The sequence below is a fragment of the Tympanuchus pallidicinctus genome, unplaced genomic scaffold (genome assembly GCF_026119805.1).
Source record: "Tympanuchus pallidicinctus isolate F22 unplaced genomic scaffold, pur_lepc_1.0 scaffold3, whole genome shotgun sequence".
Taxonomy (NCBI): Eukaryota; Metazoa; Chordata; class Aves; order Galliformes; family Phasianidae; genus Tympanuchus; species Tympanuchus pallidicinctus.
Genome location: NW_026294747.1, coordinates 10,602,287 through 10,626,933, shown reverse-complemented (window position 1 = coordinate 10,626,933; position 24,647 = coordinate 10,602,287). Strand labels below are relative to the sequence as shown.

The window sequence follows — 24,647 nt, the reverse complement described above, 5'->3', positions numbered from 1 at the left end:
GAATGTGGGCACCCATGAAAGGACACAGACATGAAAAGCAAAGGTTTGCGAGTTTTGTTCAATATACTTGAAAAGCTGAGCAGTCATAGGAAATACAGGAGATAGAGGCCAGTGCTAAAATTAGCAGTTGAATTCCTTTTAAAACACATAATCCTTTTGTTTAAAGACTTTGCAAAATGCCAGACATGCTTTCCTGGATTTTTTTCTCTTTGAAATATCACTTATTGACCACAATCAAGTGCACTGATAGAGATAAACTGAGAGTTTTATGGCATTGGAATAGTACAGTCGGTCTGGTTCAATGTTTTGGAAGTTTTGTCATGGTATGAATGACTCTTCAGCTGTAATTGCTTCTGAAAAGCAAGGGATGTCCCTCTGCCTGAAGAAGCAAAAGAAGAGGTACAGAAAGGAAGTTTTATTCATCCAATTTTACAGGCAAGAAACTCAGACACTTCAGTGGCTTACTTGGAGTCTCACAGGAAGCTTGGGTGGAGCTGGGAATTGAATACAGATAACCTGAGTCTGAGTGCCTGGCTCAGAAGACCATTTCTTTAAAAGGTTTTAGAACGTGGCTTTATTCATCTATGAAGTAGAGTCCAAATGGCGTGGAAGATATGAACTGGGGAACAAACTAGGTACATAATATATCTTCAGCGTTCCTATACAGTATCTTATAAACTTGTTGGTTGCTGTTTCAGGCATAGGTTAATATCACTTCCAGAGTGTCTCAGTACATTGAGCATACATGGGAAAACACTAAAGAAAGGGACTTTTTAGATTGCTAATGATTTCCTTTTAAGGAACATGTGACTAAGGGCTGAGAGAATTTGCTGCTGAAACTGCTTACTACAAGCCTTTGAAAATTCTCTGCCTAGTTATTCACATAGGAAATATCTGGTTGCAGGCACACTTGGCTGTGCAAGTTTCTATGAGTACCCCGTATTTATAAAGCCTGTTCATTCAGGCCTTTGAATGGGAACAGTTGACAGAAAGAATCATTTTTGTGAATTCTTTTTAAGTATATAGTGAACTTGCCTCTGGAGTTTAGGTTTGATGTTTCATTGTGATTCATATAAAGTACAGAAGCCACATGCTACAGAGATAGATAAACACGCAGACGAAATATCGCCAGTTCTTTTAACTTTGTAGAATCACCATCTCTTTTATTAATTCATTATTTTTGACTACTGATAGTAATATTTTTACCATTTCACCTCCTTTAAGATTTCCAGCTTGTAGACTGTCACTTCGGTATCTGTCATGAAAAGCTGTACTCCTTAAGGCTGTATTCTCAAAGGCTTTTGGAAACTGGCCTGGAAAAATTGTTTGCATGCCGGTTTGCACTAGCAAAATCCCAACTCGTGTCTGTTAGTGAGTGCATCTAACCCTTCCCATTTGTGTATTTTCTGTAGTGCTTGAGAAATACTTTATCACTGCTATTCTTTCAACTGATCACTAATAGTGCCGATAATACAGAATCATAGCTGGAATTCTTTTAACTTCACCCTTAGGAAGATTAATTTACAAACTTTAAAGTCAACCGGAATGTATCTAAAGATCTTCAAACCGATTTTCATGTGAGGCTGGCATGATTTCTGAATTTGGATCAGCTAGCTGTTGCTTCACTGTGATTAATTCAGCATAAGCGCACACAAAAAGTGGTTGCACACATCCTTGCAAAATGAGATCACCAAGTTTTCTCAGAGCTTTGCTTTCTAATTATTCTTTTTTTTTTTTCCACTCATGAAATAGTTGAAAGTTAATTTCATGTAAGATCAACTATTATGTATTTTGTCAGAGAGATACATGTTCAACATGCCACAGACATCATTTACTTCAACCATTCATTTTCAGTTGAAGGTGAAATCAAATAGATATCTAATCCCAAAGTGAACCTGCAAATGAGGTACCATATTGTCCACCTTTGTACCTCCATTTTATTTCACCTGAGGGCTTTTCATTGTTAAATAACCAGAAAAATAACATTTTTTATTAAATTTAGTGGGAAAAAATAGGTGTGTAGATACACACAATTTGAAATACAGATTCCAAGTGAATGAGGAAATTAAGGTATCCTGTTCTTCTGCTACTTGCACAAACAATTCTGAATGTAAAAAGTTTGGAAATTTTCACATAGGCTAGTTGTGTCCATAGTTGTTGGCAACTGACTGCTCGCATTTAGGGAAAATCATATGCGAAAAAATTGCCAAGATAAATCATAAAAATTTGCATAAATAGTTCATATTTCTTAGTACGTTTCCTCTCCTGTCTTCATGCAGAATATTACACGCCTTCAGAAATTGTTGTGCTAGCTGAAGTACAAAGAAGACTATATTGGGTTGCCAGCATTTCAGCTTAATTGTTACCTGCATAGCTCTGAGCGAGAGAACCTCAAGCATCTAGGATAGATGGAGAGGGGAAAAAGTCTCTTGAAAAGGAAGAGCTAGCACCAGGAAAGTGACAGAAACATGAGCAGCTAATTGCTGTAGGCTCCATACATCTTGGAATGACCTAAGGGGATATCAACAAATCACTTTCCACTGGGGTATAGTAACAGCAATGTATAACAGTGAAATCACTGGCAAAAATCTGGGGAAAATTCTTTTAAAGTATTGGCAATAGCATGTTAGTGAGCAAGCCTTTTCCATTTTAATGGTTATTAGTGTGTGTGTTTGCATTTAGCTTTTGCAAACCCTTCCTTTCCTATTTTCTCCTCAGCAATACTTGTGATGTTAATTGGACATTTTGTTTCTATGTCTTGTGGTCCTGGATAATCTCTTCTAATACCGACACCAAAAGTATAAGTACATATAATAATAAGTTACTGAGTACTAGTATTTGTACCTTTCCATCCCCTCCCTTCCCAAACTGAAGAAAGCAGATTAAAAAGAGAGATTCTGTTTTTAAACGCTTAAAAACTGAACTTATTTCTTGATCACATGTTCTCAGTTGGTCATTACTAAAAAGCAGAAATGGTCAGAATTTAAATGAATTTCTGTAATTGATCTGCAGTCACTGCTGAAAGACAGCGTATAAAAGTATGTGGAAATATCCCAACTAAGGGCTATTCTTTTCTATTTCTACAGAACGTTCCAAACCCATAAGCTAAACCAATTTTTGAATGTGATGACAGATATGTTTCCCAAAAATTCTACTTGACCAATGCTAAGTATTTAGCGGTAGATTTGATGTTATTTCTGTGTTTTGTTTCATCATGGCCAATACTGAACCTCAAATATATCATCAGAATCTCTGCTAGGTAACTTAGTTTAAAAAAAAAAAATTTCTCCATGATCTAACTATAACACTTCTCAAACAGTGCTACCTGGATATTGCTTAATGAGAGCAATCTTCACTGCCCTCAACTATCCTTACATTTTGCTGACAGTTGTTGCTATTGTAATTGGTCAGAATTGGAACCTTCTCTAGATCAAACTTTGTTTTGGTTGTTTCAACAATATTCAACCATTTATGAGCACAGCTGCTGCTAGTAGTTAGAGCATGATTTTGGGACTACTATGGGCATATTTTGTTGCAGTTGTCAATCTCACAGTATTCATTCCTTGTGCATCTTCAGCATCATGTCTGAAACTTGTTTGCAGTAAACTCAGGCAACAGTATAACTTTATAATGTTTCTGAAATATTCTTTACATAAAACTCCTGTATGCTTTGCAAGGAAACTGCGGCTGACAGTGTTGTAGCACTGTTGTGTTATAAGTCTTTATTTGAAAAGATTGCTCTCTCTTTCTCCAAAAGCCACATATATTTATGTCAAACTTTGACATTCGTATCGTTTTTTCCCCCAAGGAGTCTAAATGAAAGAAAATTTACATACATTCAATGACCAGTCATGGTATCACATAGTTTAATCCTAACTGCGAGACTTTTGCTATAACTCTGAATGTTTAATGAATTTGAAAAGAAAGAAAATATTAAACAAGATGACTACAGGAAATACATCAAGACAGTCCCCTTTCTGTCAACATTTTTAGGTGAAAATGGCTCAGTATTACAACACACTCTTCAAATGATCTTTTATTTTTAAATGATCTTGTGCCAACCACAGGTACAGCCATATTTGTGGTTTCCCCCAGGTCCTGAATGATGTTCTGTAGTGGGGTCAAGCACTCTCGTGACATTTAACCATTGGAAACGAAAGAAAACATTTGTGGTGTGAAACAACAGCACATACTTGACCCTCCAAAGCGTATCCATTTATAAATGGATAAAAGTGACTATTTAAAGTTGTTTTATAAGGGAACCACTGTGCCCAACGAAAACCCCTAATTTACTGTTTGAAAAGGCAAATGATGTGTGGGTACAAGAACATGCATTTTTGAAAAACATCTGTGGTGTTCCTTGTGATGCATTTGATCTTTGTGGTAAAACAACAAAACCAAGGGACGTTAGAGGGACATTGCTGCCATCCTATTTTTAATTCATCATTATGTGTTAAAATAACCATTAGTTTGAAGTGAACAATCGCAGCCTTGCTTTCAATGGTTACTCAGGTATTTCTTGTAAACCAGTTTATAATTTTACAGTTTGTTCTGTGCAAGGGATGCAGCCCCAGAAGTAGATTAGGGAGCTAGTGGTGACTCAGTCGCATTCCTGCTCCCTGTTTGCTGTGGGGAAGAGGATGAATGAATGGCAGAAAGTGTTCTTTCACTGTCTTTTCTCATCTCCTTGTGTGTGTGGCAAGTGGCATCAAAAATTTAGTTGTTTTGGTCAGCCAAGACTCTCCCTTCTGTACTCTGAGTACTTGCAAGTTTGCAGGAGCTGGTTGTGATTTGAAAGTTCTACGGCAAGAAGATGTGATGCCACCCATCCGTTTCCCCTCTTGAGTAAAGATGAGCAATGACACTCAACATTTTTTCATTTAACTAATTTTTCCTTCTAATACCCTTTGACTTCAAGTGTAATTATGGCTTATAAATAGCTTATAAATATCAGTAACCCTCAGAATGCACTTGTCTCTACAGAGCACTCCAAAGGTTATAAAATATGAGAACTTGATTGGACTTCAGGCAAAATAAATCAGCTGCAGAATGTGTTTTTGTGGCATTCAGAATGTTTTTTTAAACAATCTGGGCATAATCAGATTAGTTGAAGACAACTTAGATAAAGATAGCTTTCTCGAACCATCTACAAGCATTTTGTCAAAGCACGCTGAACTATGACTAATTCTGTGAGTGGTATGAATTATTAGGTGATGAATTTTAAAAGTAGTGTCCAGATGTAAATAGTGAAAGCATCCAAGATATTACTCAGCAGCTGCAAGAGCTATAGGAAAAGCTGACATGACAAATTTAGTCATTTCTTAATCACTTTCGTTAGGCGGTATTGTCAGTTCCAAGAGGCAAATTTTCATCTTGATTTATGCCTATAATGGAAATGGCTGAAAACTAAAATGTTCTTGAAACTGTTTACTTATAAAACACCTTTTAGGTCATTTTTGAAGCTTCCTATGACCTAGCATTAATGTTCTTTACACGTAGGAGTTAAAAAAAAATACAGTTTTAGACAGTTTGTATCAACAGAGCAATTTTTTCCACCTAGAAAGCGACCTTAACATACGTGCACGTGGTAAAAAAATGGCTTAAATATATTATTTACAGCTATATCAAAATTTATTAATTAGTTACCTCTGGTTTAAATAAAATTGATTGTGAAAGCAGAAAGTAGAGGATGATATGAATTCTATTCTGCAGTAGCTTTCAGATAAAAGAGGCAGTGACCCAACTCATTAGCCCTTTGATTTAATATATTGACACTTGGGTACGAATAATTCCGTTTAGTGGCTTTTGCTTCCCAGGGATCAATTTAATTAGTTATAAAATGTGACTTCGTGTCAGGAGCCAGAAGAAATGCTGACGTTAAATAAAGTCATACGCAATTTAAACAATAAAGCTATCGATGCCTGGTTAAAAGTTAATGATGCACAAAAAATGACTTAATAGAGACAACCTCAGCAATGAAAGTGATGGTAGGAAAATTAAGCTAAGTGGATGAATGAGAAATGGTGATGTTGTTGGATTGTTAAAACAAATTCATGGATGGCCTGATGGTTCATTTCATAGTACTATATGTTTCTGATTTAAATGTATGTTTGAGGGCCACCCTTTGCTTTCATATTTCAAGTGACAAGAAATTGTCTGAAATATTTTTCCTTCACATTGTATAAGAGGGCATATAGGTTACCTGTACACGTGCATTTTTGATGTAACCCCCTGCGATTTCTTGGGATGACCCAGTATTAGCCATAATGACCTCCTATTATAATATTGCATGTACTAATATTTGCATAGTTGGTTGAGACCCCATTCAGGATCGGCGTCTTATTATGCTCTGTGCTATTTATGTACTGAGCAAATAAGAAGGGACATTTTGTGCCCTGAAGAAGGATAGAGACTAACGTTATGGCACCATATCATTTCAAAACCTGTTTAGTATCGTAGATGTGTTGATTTGTTTCCTAAATAGAGTTAGAAGGCTTAGTGAAGAAAATAGCAGCTCATAAAATTGTTGGAGGGTACACTTCATTCTTCATTGTCCCTTCATGTTGCTTTATATGAAGACTCAGATGCTTCAAGAGTGCTTCAAGAATTTTGTTTCTGTTTTCACATTTTCTAGCCTGCCTTGAACATGTGAAGGTGAAATCCATGCTGGATGTCTTAATCAAATTCTATACTAAAAATCCATACTCAGACATTGGGCCAAATTCATAGGAATTTTTCTGGTATTTTTATCAGAAATGTTCGCAGATTTTTTTATGTCACAGGCGGTTGTTACAGTAAAACAGTGTAGAAACTGATTTGAATTGTTGTAGTCACCTTTTTCAAAGATGTTCAGATGTCTAGCAAAATATAAAGCATAGAGAAATGATTCACTAACTTAAAAAAAAAAAAAGTATGTTGGTCAAATGGTCCCTGGCATAGAAAAAGCAATTAAAAAATTAAAAAACCAAAACATGAAGTGCTTTTTACTCACTTGTAATTTCTCACTGTCCATGTGGGTTTGTGGTCAGTTCACCTGTGATAAAAAAATGTGATACTGGAATGAACTGATACGCACCTAAACCACTTAGCATTTTCTTTTCTGTTAATTCTTGGATAGAGGGATTCTGATTTAGGAAGTCAAATTGTGAAAAGGGACAGTAGTAAACCAGGCAGTTAGGTAATAATTTTTAGCAGTTGTACACAGTCAGGCTCGTCTATAGACTTGTAGAGAGCTTGCGGCCAAGCAGCAGGCAGCAGTTAATACCTGCTAAAAGCATTAACAGTAGCTACGGTTAGGATAGAGGGGATATGCCTTAGAATAAAACCTCTGTGTGTCAGAGGGATTTTCAGACTGTACAAGAGTTATGTTTTTTTTACTAATGTTAGGCAAACTGTTTTGTCTTTGCATTGACTTTACATTGGCCGCAGCCTACACAGAGAGAGCTGCTGGAAAAAAGGGGGGCATTAATACTTTTTACTGTGTGCGGGCCAGCCAGTAGTTAGAGAGGGGGCCCATGTTTTCTTAGGGCTCAGATGGCAAAGCTAAGCATTCAGCCTACAGCAGGAAAAAAGTGCCTTTTTTGTTTTCTGGCTGGAGAGTCCAAGCATTCCCAAAGGAACACAATGAATGGCCCATTTTGTCTGACACTGTTTCGTAGACATAGAATTCTTGTTTTTTCATAATTATTCTTGCCCGTCACTGGGTGTGCACATGACATTTGAGCGTGTTTTAAAGTCTTAACACACTCATGTGCCTGCAATAAAGTTACTCATAACAATCCAGGCTTTCTGCAGACAACAGAGCAGGGTCTGTTGTTTTCACAAGTCACAGCAGCTGGGAGGCAATTGTGAAGACAACAGCTTAATCTAGCTGGAAAATACAGGAAGAAGAGAATATACACTCAATTTCCTTCCATATTATTGCAAACAATGCAGAGGGCTTTTTTTGTTGTGGTTTTTTTCTTTTCTTTGCTCTGGGTGGTCTGACTAAAAATGTGAGTGGCATAAAATGCACTATTAAATATACTTTGAATTTTCAACTTGTTGCATTTCTGTATTCGTGCTGATGTGCCTAAATCTGTTAAAGGGTGAGAATATTAACCTCCAGGAGCACTTTAAAAATTGTACAATAACAGCCTTATTTTAACCTCATCCATACAGTGTTTACACTGGTGTTGGTTTACAACAAATGTTGAGATTGCCTCTGAGTTACACTACTATAAATGAAACTGGAATCGGGAACTTGGAAAAAAAATGATTGCTGAAAACTTCTGTTTGAAACAGCATTAGTTGAAAAATAAAGCTGTGCAGTCTTAGATGTTTGAAAGTTGTATTTTAGCTTCTGTGTAAAAGGACAAGGGCACTCAGTAATTTGTTTCTTTATTACTTGCTTCTGAATCTGTAGATTAATCATATTTGTAAATGCCTCATTTATTTCAGAAGCACATTTACAAACAAAGCATGCAATAAATTAACATGCAGACTCACTTAAAAGGCATCATAAGTAGGCAGTAATCAGATAGATTTTACCCCAGCTATGTTTTCTGGTGAGGTTTTGTGAAATATTGGGAGCAGCTTTTTTTCCTTGATGTAAGGCATGAGAAGTGAAGAGGAACATTCAGTTGTTATGTTAACTGAAGAAAGAGTAAAACGCAATTTAACATCATTTTGATTGGAGAGGTGGGGGCATTAGCAATCACCATTAGCTGTGGTTTCAGTGAGAGTGGATGTTCTCTTTAAAGAAACGGCGATATTTACCCAATTGCAGCAAAGGTGCCTTCCTTTACTGCTCTTGGGAATGCTATATGCAGCAGATTTCCAGTAACCATGGCAGACAACTCAGATGGGAAGGATTTTGATTATGCATAGCACAGAGGTTATAGCAGCGACTGGTAACAGCAAAAGCCAGTCAGACAGTGAGTATGGAAAATGAATGAATGATTTGAACACAGTCCAGGCTTCCAGGAGAGAGAATTGAGATCAGATTGGCATATACTGAAAAAGTACAATATGAATGTTGAGGTTACTTAGATGTTCACTGTGCTGTTAGTAAGATTGCTGCAAATAGTGTAGTGCCACAAGCACCAGCCAACTCTGGGGCAGTGGTATCAGGGATGCACATGCCAGAAATGCTGTGGATATTCTATTGAGCCACAAGCATTAAATCATTTAGGCACACTACTGACCTCACAGTAATCAAAACTTCTCCTCTCTATTTTCCTTAAAATGCAACACCACACCTCTCCCCTGCATTTTCCTTTGAATACAATAGCACCGTTGTCCCAAATGAACTTACTGATTAGTTGATCTGTGTATTTTGCTTTAATCCCATTCACCCTCACATCTCAGGAATCCTATTTTAAAATAGTATTTTCTTATATTTTCTTTTGTCACAATTCTGGAATTAGGCTAACTTGAGAAAAAAAAAAAAAGGAAAAAAAATCCTAAATATTCTTTTGAATAAGGTATCTAAACTTAAATGGAAACTTATATCATGAAAAGTGATGTCTAACTGGCAAGAAAGTGGAGACAAAAGCATGTGTGAGCCAAAAAGGAAGATTGAGGAAAAGCACTGATTACTGTGAAGACCCTTGCCTTCACTAGGGAGGTTTTTTCTAAACATCTTTTCACAAAGATTTTTGTGAGTGTCCTCATACTACTTTTCTATCTAAGCTTTTCTTGTATTTGAGACCATCCAAATGCCAAGGAAACCAAATATACTTTATTATGGTCTCGTGATGAAAGTCTACTGACAGCTTTTGGGCAGGACTTTTTTGGTATCAGTGGCCTAGAGAGGAGAATTAACTGCCAGATTGCTGCCTTGTGTGAAAATGAAATGAAAGTGAACACTACAGGTTTTGTGAGGAAACTGAAGGTGAGGAATGAGATAATTAAACGAAGGAGGAAAAAAAAAAAGGTTTCATAAGTAGAAGAGTCATAAATAAATACAGCAATAATAGATGCGACTAATGGAGTGCTTTCCAAATATGTTTTTTCTCTTACTGAGGTTGTCTACTGCTATGATTAGCAGACGTGGCTTACTGATCTCTTCACTCAGCAGGGAAATGTTAAATGTATCATGCTCAAAGTAGCCCCTTTAAGAGGTGGAGGTGGTCTTCCCAGAGGAAGTTTTTAAGTAAGACAGGTATTCTGTGTCCAATCCAGTCACTCAAATGATGGCTATCCAGGAGTGCAGCAAGCAAGTGATATAGCAGAGTGGGTCTTGGAATGCTGAAATACTAAGTGAGGGCTTTGGAAAAGATCAGGGAAGCATGGTCTACATATTTACACACATATATAATATGTATATAGAGATATATATTTCGAATATATGAATCTCTGTGTGTATATATTATATCTTTGTGCATGTATATATGATGAGCATTATTTTCTCTTCATGCTTAGAAATAAACAAGCATCTCTATGGATGTTTGTACACATACATATACAAACATGCTTTTGCTTTTCCTTTAAGAAATTGTTTAACAGGGAAGTTTCTGCTTTTTAAAACTTGTGGCTTTATAATGGCATGTTAACACACACTGACTTCCCTAGAGAATGCTGGTAGTGCATACTTTAAAGAATAATCTTCTCCTAACAAGTAATCTCCTAACAAGTAAACAGAGTTCCACAAAGATATGTCCAGTGTATTCAAACATTGTCGTGTATAAGACAACGCTACAAATACTGAATTTCAGGGCAGTTATCTCCTCAATAGTTGAACTCTCAAACACCTTCAGAGTGGAGCACAGTGTCTTACAAATAAACACAGATGTAACAGATGTGTTAAACAGATCTATCTTAGGAAGTGTTTTGTCTTCTCTTATTTTGGTAGCCCGTTTGGATAGGCATTTTTGCTGGGTTCCTTCTCTTCATTCACGTCGGCCAAATGACCAAAATTAGGGTAACAGCAACTTATTTCCCAGATCTGTCTCTTGGGCTTGCCTTTACAGCTCACAGTTTTGCAAGGTATTATGTTAGGCTGGTAGGTTCCACTCTTGACTGTACCACCAAGTCAACCCTCATCCTTACTCTTGTTCATTTTTTTTCTTTTCTCTCTATATGCCTCCTTCATACCTGTTTCAATGTATGTGGGAAGTGTCAGCACTAACTAGTTCCTACTTTGGGGAAAAAAAAAAAGTAGCACTTCAGTTGCTCCTGCAAATTCTTTCACCCTCTGAGCAGTGATTAATATACAGGTTTAAGAAGAATTTTTAAACAAAACCTGGAAAAAAAAAAAGGAAAAGAGCGAGTGTGCAGGCTAATGGTGTACCCTGAGGTGAGCAAAGTGCATTTTATTAACAAGCCAAGCATAGCAAAAAAGCTATTCTACAGTGAAATTAATAATTACCAAAAAGATTTGCTAGCATTATTGTTGTATCCTTTATGAGAATATGGGCAACATGTTTAAAAAACATGGGAAGTGTGAATCAAAGCCCAAAGATTCAAACTGGTCTCAAATTTTTAATGTGAATTCTATTCATATGCCCCTGGTGCATAGACTGAAATATAGTCTGTGGTTAAGAACTGTCTTCAGAGTTGTGCCACTTAACCTGAAAATTGTATCTGTTCCTCTGATAGTATGGATTTTTAATTTTCTTTACAATCCTGCTTTAACAAAGCTTTAAGGTAGAAGGGCATCTTTGTGCCACATGTAGTAGGTGCCTGGCTATAATACATAATTTCAGCCCCAAATATTTTCCAAAGGCAAGGTTTGTTTATTAACTGAACCCCATGCTGAGATTCAATCAATCTAATACAGGCAGAGTTTGAAGTTGAACATTCAAACGTATACCCATATATCTTGGGCATATATCTTACATAATGATGTTGGCCCCAGACATCTTTCTGGGTTTGTTTATGTCTGTTATGGATTCCCCTCATTATCCATTCTGTTTGAGGGATTCCCTATGGATTCAGCCAGTTTATTGCATACTTTTTTAATTTTATGCCAAACTGAACGTTCTGAGTGGCAGCTTGTATGGTAGCTCTGTACAGCTTCCTCTCAATTCCAGAGATAAATGTTGTGATTAAGGTTAAATAAAATAATAAGGAAACCAACGTACTGCAAAATGGTACATAGGAGAATGCCCCAAGAGAGGTGAGAGAGTTAGAGAAGTAACAGGAATGATACAAAAATTAAGATGTCGACTACTTTTCCTATTTCTATTCCTTTTAATTACCGTTAACAATTAGAGCGATAATTCTGTGGTTTACAAGATCTTCCTTACTGAGCATCTACAGTGGGAAAACTCATTGATTAAATTTCGTCAGAGAGAAGGGATGCTTTAATGTGCCAGTGGCTAAGCACGTGTGCACACAGCTCCCGGTAACATTAATTGGAGTGGCATATGCAGATCAGCTGGAACACAACCTTTAATAGAGAAAGCGGAGATTGGTGTGGGCTGCAATCCGCTCTCAGGAGTGGGTGCTCCTTTGCTGAAGTAAGGAGAGTTTTTGGGGCTCTTCTCCCAAAAGATGAATGCCGCCCTTATGGCATGCAGCAAATAGTATCCATTTAGTTCTTGTAGAAGAGTTTACGTGAACTAATATATGGCCCAAAGAAACTAGAGCTAAAAGGCAGGTTTTTCTTATAAAGCCTTTGCATTATGAAAAAGGTTGTTTTCAATCTGAAAACTGGGATTTATAAACACTTAATTCATCAGTTCCCCGTGCCTTTCATTTGAAATAAACAGCCAGTAATATTATTTTAAAATAAGGCAGAAGGTGTAACAAAAATGAAGTAATGTTTTGAGAAATATGTGATTGATGATTAAAAAACAGAGAGAGAAGGGGGGTTGCGGGGTGGTCAGTCCAGTGTTCATTAGTCAGGCAAAACTTCTATTTAAGTGTGCATTAAGTCAGGAGGACTAGACAGCGTGTCTGGAAAATTATTCTTTCTTTGAGCGTAGTCTCTCAGAAATATCCCCTTGTTCCTTAAACTGAAGGCATCCTTTGACCGACGTAGTTATTTTATATCTATTGATGCTAGAGAAAACAAAAGAAACTTTAAAACCTGGAAACATAAACATCATTGAACCACTCAAAAAGAAAAAAAAAGGGGAGGGGGGAGGGAGGGTGGGAGAGGAGATGGGGGAAAGGGAAAAAAAAAAAAAAAGAGAAAGAACAGAAAGAAATCACAGTGGATGTTTTCCAGGAGAGAACATGCTATGCTGTGTATAGGGGGCTAGTGTAACAAGAAGTCATCTATTCTTGATTTCTTTAGACAGCTAGAGCTTTGTGCCTTGTCTAGTTTCTACTTTTTAAGAGCTTGTTCTGTGTAGCAGAAATAATACAATAAATGGGTTTAACCACATTTGTCTCTGCTAGACAGTCTGCTTTGTCAAAGATTGCTGGTACAACATAAACAAATTATGTGTTTGTAGTGCCTTTCAATGAAAGCCTATCTAACAGAGTAGAGATTGTGTTTCGGCAGCTGTAGATTTAATCTCCTACCTGTCAGTTAAAACAGGCATTTCCTGAGCAGATAAGGCCTGGCTGTGGAGGGGGGGACAGCCACAGCTGGACAAAGGGCCATTGTTGCTGCCTGATAATGCTATGTAGATTTGCCCGTGCGTTTCATTGCACAAACTCCGGGCATGCTGCAGTTGCAGAACCAGCTCTTGAGCGTGGATTCGGCAGGCAGAAATTGAACTGCAGCCCAGCTCCGTGCTCCTGCTTCCTACCGACTGCCGTGAGCAGCTGAAGAAAATAGCCCCACTAAGAGCGGGAGTGCGAGCGGAGGATTTGTGGCAGAGTCTGTTGGCAAGCCAAAAGCTTGCTTTAAATAATGCTGGAGTTCTTACAAAGCAGAGAAAGCCAGAAAATTGGAAGGCTGGCATTCCTTCTTGAATATCGAGGGTAGTCTGCAGAAAAGGCAGCACAGCAGTGTGGATTTGGGTTTGAAGGATAGCTGTTGCTGGAATTTTAACACCCAAACTTGGATAGGAAATACCTAATGCTCATTTAAAAATGGATTTCCTGGTTTTCTGCCTTATTTTACCTTTTAAAAGATTTTATTCTTTCAACATGTTTTTATAGATGAATCATAAATGCTGTAGAAACTTGAGGAGCCAATATAACTGACTTGAGCCAGACACAGTTGGTGTAGGAAGGAAGCAGGCTGTGTGTACGTCGCTGGGATGTAAGAAGCCCTCTGTTGCTTACTCCCAGATCTGCAATAATTACTGTACACCTAGCAGTGGCAATCACCTCAGTCACTGTATGCAAACACACCAGCTTCTTGGAGCCTTCTCTGAGTAAAGATGGTCAGGTTGTGTCAGAATCTGAGGAATCCTAGGAAGAGATGGAACAAATTAATTTTTGCATGCAATCAGTATTCTGATTTGACTTTGATCTCTAGACACAGGAGTTTTCTGCCTTAAACCAGTTCTGCACGTAATTGCCTGTGATAACCCTTTGTGTTTCTATCTAGACATTCCATAAACATCATGTGATTTGGGGAAGTTATCTAGGTTACTCTCCTGCATTAAAACTCCTTCAAAAATATATCATAAATACGAATATTTTCAGTGGGTGTGAATAAGTCCTTTAACCCAGCCTCTTGCACATTATCAGGTTAGGCTTGAGGAAAAATAGCAACACTGTCTATGTAAAGGGAGACAATAAAGGAGGGTTAATTCATAGAGGACTAAATACCAGAAGAAAGCAGCCATAGGACTGGGTGAGGTGGAAAAGACATCTCCTTTTCATAGCTGTGACTCACCTCCACCTTTGTGTCCTGCCGGCACAAAAGCATACATGAGCTAAACTCTGTGCCGCTGGCATGTACCTGTTCCAGTGCTGCCTCACTCTGAGTTTCCAGCAGAGCGTGTCCCTCATTAGCTGTAGCTTTCAACTTTGGCTATCCCTGTATACAGTTGTGCAATAGGATGTAGAGGTTACAATCTGTGGATTGTAATGGAATTGCTTTGTACTTGCTCTGCATTGTTACTTTTGCATTGGAAAAAGAGACCAGGGTCACTTTGTATCAGTGTCCTCCAGTGTAGCCTGCAGACAGAAGGTGGTCTTTGAGCTTGAATTAATTAATGTTGTATTCAATAGCTGGATGTGCTTTGCAAAATATATTTACAATACAGAATGATTACAAACCCTTGAATGTTGTCAGGAACATAGAAAACTAAAGGCAGTGTGCTGATCGTGATGAAATTCTTCTCATCTTGAAGTAAATGGCTGAGCACCTATTAGTCAGTCCTGACTGTTAGATACATTCGGTAGTTTTTTCGTATCATTGACAAAAACAACCTCGAAGTTTTGGTTGGAGGAACTAAGAGATGTCTCTGTTTTCATTCTCACTTATTCTGGAGTTGTTTTTTAGAGCAAAAGACTGTCCTTCCTTTAGCAGTCATCAGTGTTGTAGAGTTATGTGATGTTTTGCGCTGCACATTGCAGGCCCTTCTATTGAGGGAATTGGTTTCCCATTAACAACTAGTGATGGCGACTACTCAAAAAAAGAACTCCCTCTTGAAAGGATGTGGGGGGGAAACTCTGCTCGAAAGCACCAATATGAAATGCAAATTTTAAAGCATCTCTTGCTTTAATTTTTTCCATCAACAGAAAATTTCAGCATACTCCAAAAATCTTGCATGTTTTGATATCACCGTATAAACATAAGCTAATGGGGAATTTCTGACATAACTCATATTTAGATTTGAGCTCAGGTAATGGAGCTTCTGTATATAAACTATCAACAAGTATCATTAAGCTGCAATATTTTTCATATTTTGGCAAGAATAAGACAAGGTGCAAATGAGAAGCATACATCTTCACTAGTCTTCGGAAATATCTGAAATAATTGACTTGCTCACTCTTCTGTGATGGCTTGGTGACCACTAACTGTGACAATTTGCATAATAGTCAACTCTTCACTTCTGTAGAGATAACTGTTTGTATCTGATTAAAATTAGGACTATTTTAGTTCTCTTGACTTTTCGAGAAGTTGCAAAAATAGAGATTTGCTGTTATGCTTTAACCAAACAAATGCACACATGGGGATAACAATATGCTGAGTTTATGCAGATTTTACAACACAAATCTGAATAAAATACCCACTAATAGACCCTTAAGGAGTAATAAACACACATGAATTTTCCTTAGTTGCACTTTAAAGTGATTTTAACATACTACTAGACCTTAACAATAATATTTAATTGACAAGATTATGCATTTGTATGGATTGAAAAGGTGGTAGATCTCTAACTCCAAATGAACTATAAATTCAGTTTTGCATAACATGTTTTATTTATTTCTGTACAGCAGAAATGTTCTCCATCCCTCCTAGTGAGAGTTTCTTAAAATACAGACAATTTAAATAGATTTAATTACCATTTATCATACTCTTCATGAGATCATCTTCAGTTGAATTCTCTACTTCCAGGTAGTCAAGAAAGCTGGATAAAAACATGGCAATGCAACGAGAAGCTAATAGAAAGGAAACAGGAGCTAGTGTTCTAAAACATTTTGTTTTCTATGTGGTTGGTAGCATTTTTCTGTTGCTCCCTTCTTTATTTCCCGAGCAGATGGAATTTATGTTCAGTTCATTTAAAGTTTTGAAGTAGAGAGGAAGTAGTAATAAAAAGTAAGAATGCTCTGTTTCTCTCTATGATCATGGCCACAATTTTCACATTAATGCTGTGGCCAGTGCAGTAGACTTAAACCTCCAAATCATGCTGAATTGTTGGGCAAATGGAAGGAACAGAGGGAAAAAGAAAGAAAATAGCAGTTAGAATTCATTTACAAATTCTGTAGAGGATTACATATTTTTCATACTGTTTCCTATACAAAATGTTCTCACTTTAAAGTCTACGGTATCTTTTTTACAGTTTATTTGCCAGCACTTCCCCTGGGATCTCATTGGCAGACATGTTCTTTGTGGCTCATGTACTTCACTGAGAGGAAATATTTTTCAATTAGACTGAAGATAATTAGATGGCAGATAAATTAGAACATAATATACGTCCCTATATAGTGATATAGGCTCTACTGATTCTATATTGCTAGCAGGAGCAGAAAGCAGCTGGTGTATAATTTTCAATGTGGGAGCTATGTCAGTGCAATTTTGTGTCTCTTAGCTATGATGCAGTGCCTGCGTGATCACTTTGGGCCGGCTGGAGCACACCTTCCATAGGTTGTCCTTCCTTCTACACAGTAACAGATGATTCCTTGGGATCATTTGTGCTAGATGAGATTTCTCACTTAAGCGTTTGGGTCTGCTCTCACATATTATCTTAAAATTAGAGAATGTTAGACATTGATGGTGCATTAATTCAGAGTCTTGATAGTTCATCAGCTACATTTCTGAGCTCAGAACAAAAGGCCCAGCCACCACTGGCACACAAACTGGCCAAGTCCTTTATGTCTGTTAACCCAGCCTGACAGTCACTTTGCTTCATCAGAGTACCACAAATAAAACAGCCAGACCATTCAATTGTAACCAAAAGATCTTTTCATTTTTTCAGTACAATTCTTCTGCAGTTTACTAAATAGATCATTTTGGGGACCGAAAAAAGAACTCAGTCACAGCATGATTTCATTTGAATACTGACAGAGCTGGGGAGGAGACTAGGACACAAACCTGCACAAATCTTAACACTGCTTTGAAGCATTGTGGTCTCGCTGACTTTCAATACCTGACTTCTGGTAGAAGTCCTTACATCTGTATGCTTTGTGATGGTTACTTTCTTGCACTGTCACCAATATAATCTAATAAATATAAAAGCAATTTCACATTTTTTTCTCCTTTTATTTTTGTCTCACAAACATCAATAACAACAAAACAAAAAAAGCCTTGTTTTTAAATAAAATTCCACTGGCATTATAAAAACAATGGAATCATATGTCATATACAGAGCACTTAAAGTAGAGGTGAGGTAAACACAGGGTATTTAAAATCATGTCTTAGTGTAGTGTTACTGTGGGCAAAAACACTGCCTTCAGTGGCAGTAAGATTTTTGAAATGAATGAACCTAGAATGTAATTTACTGACCCAGCAGACATTATAACCATTATTTTCCAGCAAATTCTTCTATAGCCCTAAAATTTTTAAAGGAGAGTGTAGAAAATTCCAAATACATTTTTACTATGGAAATTAAATCTTAATGATTACCTAAACATGATTACTACTACGTAAAGGTGTAGTCTGGCCGTACCAATTAGTTAAGAAATTCAAAATTCTTAGAAATTCAAATTTAAACAGTGGAAAGCTTAAGGCTGCCTGTGCAGTAGGTTTTTGCAGAAGTGCATCACAGTGCTTAGTTCATACACTAAATGTGCTGTACATCCTAAAGAAAAAAATAAACAAAAAGTCAATTCAGCAAGTTCCAGTGAGTGTTTCTGAGATAACACGTAGTGGAGTACTCCTTTAGATTCAGGACAGATCATGGAATTTCTATAAGTTGAGTGTCAGGATCAAATCGTTCTCTGGTGGGAGAATTCAAAGGCAATGGTTTCAACTGGTTGGATGTTGAATTACTCTAGAGATCAGAGTGTATTTAGCCTATCACATTGTTTTGTAGTAGTGCTGGTTGCAGTGATAAAATTTTACAAAGTCTGTGCCTGCTCTTAATGGCACTTTATTCTTCCCTTTCCTGAAGCCACCTGCACAGGAGAGGCAGCTTGTCAAGTTTGATCTTGAAAAGTTGGAGAGAAATTTGGCCACCAGCTTGGGTTTCTTTCTGTTCTTGGAGTCTGTGGTCAGCTCAGCTACACAGAAGTGTGCGAGCCACCTTTTTTGCTTGCACTGCTGCCATCATTTTCTCTGAATGCCTTTGCTTCTGTAACTGCAATGCTAGTTGTTTTAGAAGCAGTTTTGTTTTTTAAAGACAGAACCCTTCCTGTTCCTTAGATGTTCTCACTAGTTGTGCTGTGTTGCCTGTCCTGAGAGGTCATTTTCATTCAGTGTAATTTCCATTGCTGTGGTAAACTGTATCACTCTGGCTCCCATTGCCACACACAACACTAAACATCACTGACTTTCTAACAAGGACTGTCCACCCTAAGACTTCTAAGATTAGCATTCACGTACCTCTGGGACAAAGCACTGCAGATTGCTCAGCTTATCAAATGGGCCACCAGCTTGTATCATTTCAGGGAGAATCAAATTGGAAGTTGCTTCTTGAACTAATCAGGGCTGATTTGCTCTAAAGTTGCTTCCTGACTTAGATCTCAGGCAAGGAAGTGCTGTAATCAGTTCCCAGGGGCTGTCAGAGTTGTGATGGGATATTAAAGGAATGGTACACTACTTTTTAAGAGTTTCCTGATCTTGGTGGCTGCTTGTGTCTAACACAATTAAACCCGAGCTTGTTGTATAGAAACAGAAATCAATCTTAAATCTTTAAATAAGAAGAAATAAGAAATCTTTAAACAAGAGACAATTAGATTTGAGGCTGAAGAACTGAATTTTGGAAGGAATATCCCCAGTATTCTGTCAGCGTTTACTCCATTTGAGTTAAAGATATAGAGTGCAGAATTGTTCAAAACCACAAATTTACTACCCATCACACACACACACGTACACAAAAAGAAAAAAAAAAGAAAAAAAATCGTCATGAAAGAGAAAATGAGTCCCCCTGAGTGTCACTGTTTGCATATTAGCCCATAGTATGGGCTCTGCCAAGTTGCTCTCTGACTGACTGCTGCAGATGCTCTTTCTCAAGTATTCTGAGTGAGATCTTTAGTGCAAGTCTTCGGGGACAAACAATAGCACCTGTTCCTCACAAGATAGCAGCCCAGTTAGTTCATTCATGTATCTTTAATGAAGCTCTAGGGCAGATGGCAAAAAATGGCATCATCAACAACTTAGCACAGAGGAGACAAAAGGGGAAAGTGCCGATCCAACAATACGCTATTTTTACGAATGCAAAGAGACAGAGTCAAGTTGTTTCTCGGGCATCTGCTATCGTTTTGCTTTTCAGAAAGACCTGAAGAATATCTCAGCAATTAAAATTTCTGGGCACGTAGCCGAATTTATGAAGTGCGCCCATTAGTCCCTCCTCCCATTTCTCCCCCCTCAGTAAAATCAAAATGGGGGGGAAATGCAGCAACAAATCTCCTTGAAAAAAATTGTAAATAAAACCTGTCTATAGTATTTTTGATACTCATTTCACATCTAACAATACAGTTATCAGTGATGCTTGTGCAATCACTGGCCTTTTAATGTTTATTTGTGCTTTTCACTTGACCTGTGCTGATAATGGACATCTATGGATAAAGTAATTCTGGATGAAACCAGCACTGGCCTAGGAATAGTATTTAACATGTGTCAGTGAGAAGACCAGTGGGAGGGAAGGATTGTCATTTGATATGGGCTTCTTTCAGTAATTCTTTTCAGTGTAAGCTGCCATTTGCACTCTAACTGTAAGTCCCATTTAGTCAGATTTATGTTGATTAATATAGGCCGAGGACCTGATCTCACGTTCAAAGTACCTCATAGACGGGGAGCAGATAGGGCACGTAGATTGAACATGCAATAGTAACTCTCCACACTTGCAGAAAACATTGATAGTCTTAAAAAGTCTTTTGGATACCACACTACAGCATTTCATAGCGAAGAAGCCAATGACCATTTTAGGATTGGGTGCTAATAATATGTTTCAGATTAATTTTATGACACCATGGTGTGAAGAGTTACTGCGGGTGTATGTTTACAACATCTAACTCCTGCTCCGTTTTCCTGAATCTTCTGAGTTTGTGTTAGTGTCTTGTACCTGTGCAATTTCCCTTGAAATACCAGCTGTGCTTGGCAATTGAAGGGGATATTTGTGAAACCCTGGGTCCATTGATTAGATGGCACTTGGAAACTATGGAAAATGATTGTTAATTGTATTATGTTTGAATTCTACAATATCCTGCAGTTGTTTCTATCAGACAAAGACTGTGTTTTCATTTGCTGGACTCCTGTAGAGCCAGTGTAAAGTAACACCGTACAGCAAAACATACTCCATTTTATCAGAGGTAAATGCCTGGCCTGGGCACGTGGGGATCAACTCCAATCTAACCAAGTTTAACTCATAACCTAAAACGCACAGCCAGGCTTACCTCAGCTAAAATGAAAGAAATAGCTGCTCAAAGCAAGTTTCTTTCACGCCCCAGTGCCATAGCAGTAATTGCACAAAGACCTTTTTATTATAAGTTGATTTTCTTGAGAAATGGATTTAAAAAAAAATACTGTAAAGTGTTTATTTTTTGTTTGACCTTTATTAACCTACATCTTAGGGCTTTCCCAAGAGGAGAGTTGTTGGTAAATTAACCCTCATAGACACACACAGTAGCATTTCTGCACTGCATCAATGGTTATGAATGTAATGGGGATATGACAAGAAAATTTGGTGCTATTTAAACAATGTCATAGGTCACCATATGGGATTTGACCAAAAAAAAAAAAGTTTTTTGGGAATTAAAATGAAAACAAAAATGCTTGAAGTGTACCTTAACTTTTTAATAGTATTTGATACCATTTATGGTGGGATGAAGGTAAACTTTTTTTTCTGTCTAGAGCAGTTTCTTTCTATCTTTGATACATAAATCAATATATTTTTACTTAATACTAATCAGACAAATTATAGTCAAGTGCTTGGGTGGCTGTGTGGTTCAGAAATGATGGATAAAAACTCCTAGTGATCCCAGCCATTGTGTCATATGTAGCATAAATTAAGGTACTAGGAAAAAAAAGTGGGTTTAACAGACACAGTTCTGTCACATCTCCTGTTTTCTCAATGTTGAATGCAAATCCTAGTACAAAGTGAAGAACGTTCTGTTTTTGTACATTTGTACTCTTTGATACATTTATTAAGGTCAAATTAAATTTGATATAGTAGGTTTTATTCTGAAATGCTCCGTGTATGCAGCTCCATAATTGCCAAGGTACATGATAGTGCATAAAACTATAAAACTGCTTAGACAGATGAGCAATTTATACATTACAGTGAGGTGTGTATGGCAAAGTATGTTAGTTTAATTGGGTGCCAGGATGTTGGAGCCTTAAATCTTAAGAGCTGGAGTATTGTCTAGGAGACTATTTAATACTGCAGTGAATTTTTGAAATGATGTACCTGACCTGTGAAGAAAAATACGATGTTGTAAGATCTCAGAATTAAAATTACCCTAAGGATACTAAAATTTGAACATCAGAGTGGCTACTGCAGTGTTAGATTACTTCTAAAATGCTTGTCATTCTGCTGTCCATGACCAAAGATAAGCAGCCTTGTGAAAAATTAACAGAAATGCACACCACTCTTCTTTTTAAAGAATCTATGGCATGTTTCAAAGGTTTTATACTTTTTTTACCTCGTGCCAGGGCAGAGAATGTTAACTAAAAATGAAAACAAAAAATCTAGCAAGAAGTAGGAAAGTGTGCAGTTCACTGAGACTGCTACACCTTTGACACTGAGGGAAAACAATGTTAGTTGAGGGCTTTGATGTGATAATGTGAAATTGGCAGGGATTACATTAAGGAGAAGGTTCCGTGAGACTGTGTGTACACAAGAACACTATCAGTACTGCAGAAATACCTGTCAAGACAAATTTGTGCTATTTCTGATCAGAGACTCTCTTCTGTTTAGCAGGTTCAGGGTCACATGCCTCCGCTCATGATCCCAATTTTTCCACACGACCAGCGGACACTGGCAGCGGCTGCTGCAGCCCAGCAGGGATTCCTCTTCCCCCCAGGAATAACTTACAAGCCAGGTAAGCTGACAGGGATGTGAAGCTATTTAACATTTTAAGATATTAACTATAGCTTCTAATGCAGTCTGTCTCATATGGAGGATACTATGCTACTGGCATAGCTGGTTGGAAATAGTGTGAAGTTTTGCAGCTCCACTTCAAAAGGCTTCTGGTTTGAAGGATGTAGATGGAATATTAGTTATTGAAACGTTCTCTCTTTTTTTAACCATAATTTCCCCCAAAGTCATTTTTTCTAAATATGGGCCTACTAGTGTGCTAATTTGCATCTGCTCTGCCCTGTGCCATTGTACAAAAGCTATGTGTCCGTAATTAATTGTGTTATCTTCAGTATACTTGTCTTGTGCCAAAATTGTTACTCTTAATTAGTAATAAAAGTCAGAGCAAGCATAGTTTAATTATCAGACTTCAAATGGGCAACTTTTTGTTTGATTTCAATCTAAATAATAAAAGGTTTCAGTAGTTCAATCCTATTCATCAGACTTGTAACAGGTCATATAACCTTGCAGTGAAATATGTTTTGAGATGATTTAGCAAATGTTATGATTTCTTTCTTTTTTCCTCCGAGTTTACAGGACTCCTGGGGAATTCAATTAGGGATATAATGGTTTGAAGCTACTTTCAGAGCCTCCTTGTAAACAGGGCTTTAAATGTTTAAAGACACATTGCCAAAGGAATTCAATGTAGGAAGATAGTTAAGTAAATACGAGTCAACCTTATTTTCATTTGTGCATTCTTTGTAAGTGACCTCAGTCCAGAAGAAGCCACCTTATTTTACTCATTAATTCCCTGTCAAGCTGCCTTTAGCATATTAACCTGATAATAACTACAAAACATAAATACCAGTTTCTTTTTTTGACATGAAATATAAAATGTACAAAGCAAGGCATTGATCCTGCTCCCCCTGATATTAGTGGTATTTCTGCAGTTGACTGCAGCAGGAGCAGGGTCATATCCAAAGTAAAGCCTCAAAATAGATGATATAAACAGTGTGCTAATTAAAAGCCAGGTTGAACCTAAAATCTCTTCTAGCAAGTTTACTTAATATTAGAAGAAATGAGGCCAAACAGGATTTCAGCAAGCATTTCCGTTTGTCCAGCTCAAATCTGTCTCTTTAGTCTAGAGACATTCCTCTTTAAACACCAAATATTTTTAAACACTGAATCTTTTAATTATCTTATCCGAAGTCTTAAAACTCCCAAAGTTCTTTTCCAGTTTGTCTTGCTGGGGCATTATATGCAGGAACAGATAATGGAGCTCTGAAAGGTAGCTGGCTCTAGATGGCACAGGCTGATGATCATTCACACATACAACCACCTTACAAGACTTGTGGAACAAGATGTAGAATATTTTCTCTCCAAAGATGTGATAAGAATTGCCAGTTGTAGAAACTGTCTCCTGCACTCTGGCTAATAACTATCATCTTGTAGATGAGAGAAGGCCTGTGTTTTAGTTTCTTGCTTTTCTCATTTTAATTGGAGTAGCTTTCTGAGTAGTCAGTCACACTTCATGATTAAACTGTTGGTTCATCACCCCTCTGAAAGGTGGCATGTCAAATCGCTTCATTTTGCTTTTGGCCCTGTAGGCTACTTGGTACTGCAGTAACTCTGGAGGAGGAATACCAGCTTGATTTTCTGCACAGGATCAGATTTTTGCAGTTATCCCAGGGTGTTCTTTACAGTACCTGTTCTAACTCTTAATCAAGCTTGTACTGGTTTGCCTGTGACTCTGTTGATCTCACTGCAGAAGCCTAAAGCTGTCTTCCTTATCTGCTGGAATAAAAAAAAAAAAAAAAAAGAAAAAAAAAGAAAAAAGCATATAATAATTGTTAAAAGGTTGAAACACAGACAGAAATCAAGACCTAGATATCTCAGAACAGAACTATCGGGAACAGAGCTATATTAGTAGTTTGTACCCTGCTGAAGTTAATAAGGGACCATAGTCACAAT

At 37.4% G+C, this 24,647-nt stretch overlaps 1 protein-coding gene across 12 annotated transcripts in view; it reads left to right on the top strand.

Moving 5' to 3' along the window:
- Window positions 1-24,647, top strand: part of SOX6 (SRY-box transcription factor 6) — a 372,478-nt gene that overhangs the window by 253,662 nt on the left and 94,169 nt on the right. For 9 of the 12 annotated variants that reach the window (XM_052694745.1, XM_052694743.1, XM_052694742.1 and 6 more), the window contains one exon: window positions 22,578-22,701. In XM_052694745.1, coding sequence (XP_052550705.1) covers window positions 22,578-22,701 — 124 coding nt within the window. The remainder of the gene's footprint in view (window positions 1-22,577; window positions 22,702-24,647) is intronic. The other 3 variants (XM_052694748.1, XM_052694740.1, XM_052694737.1) reach the window with 1 other exon arrangement.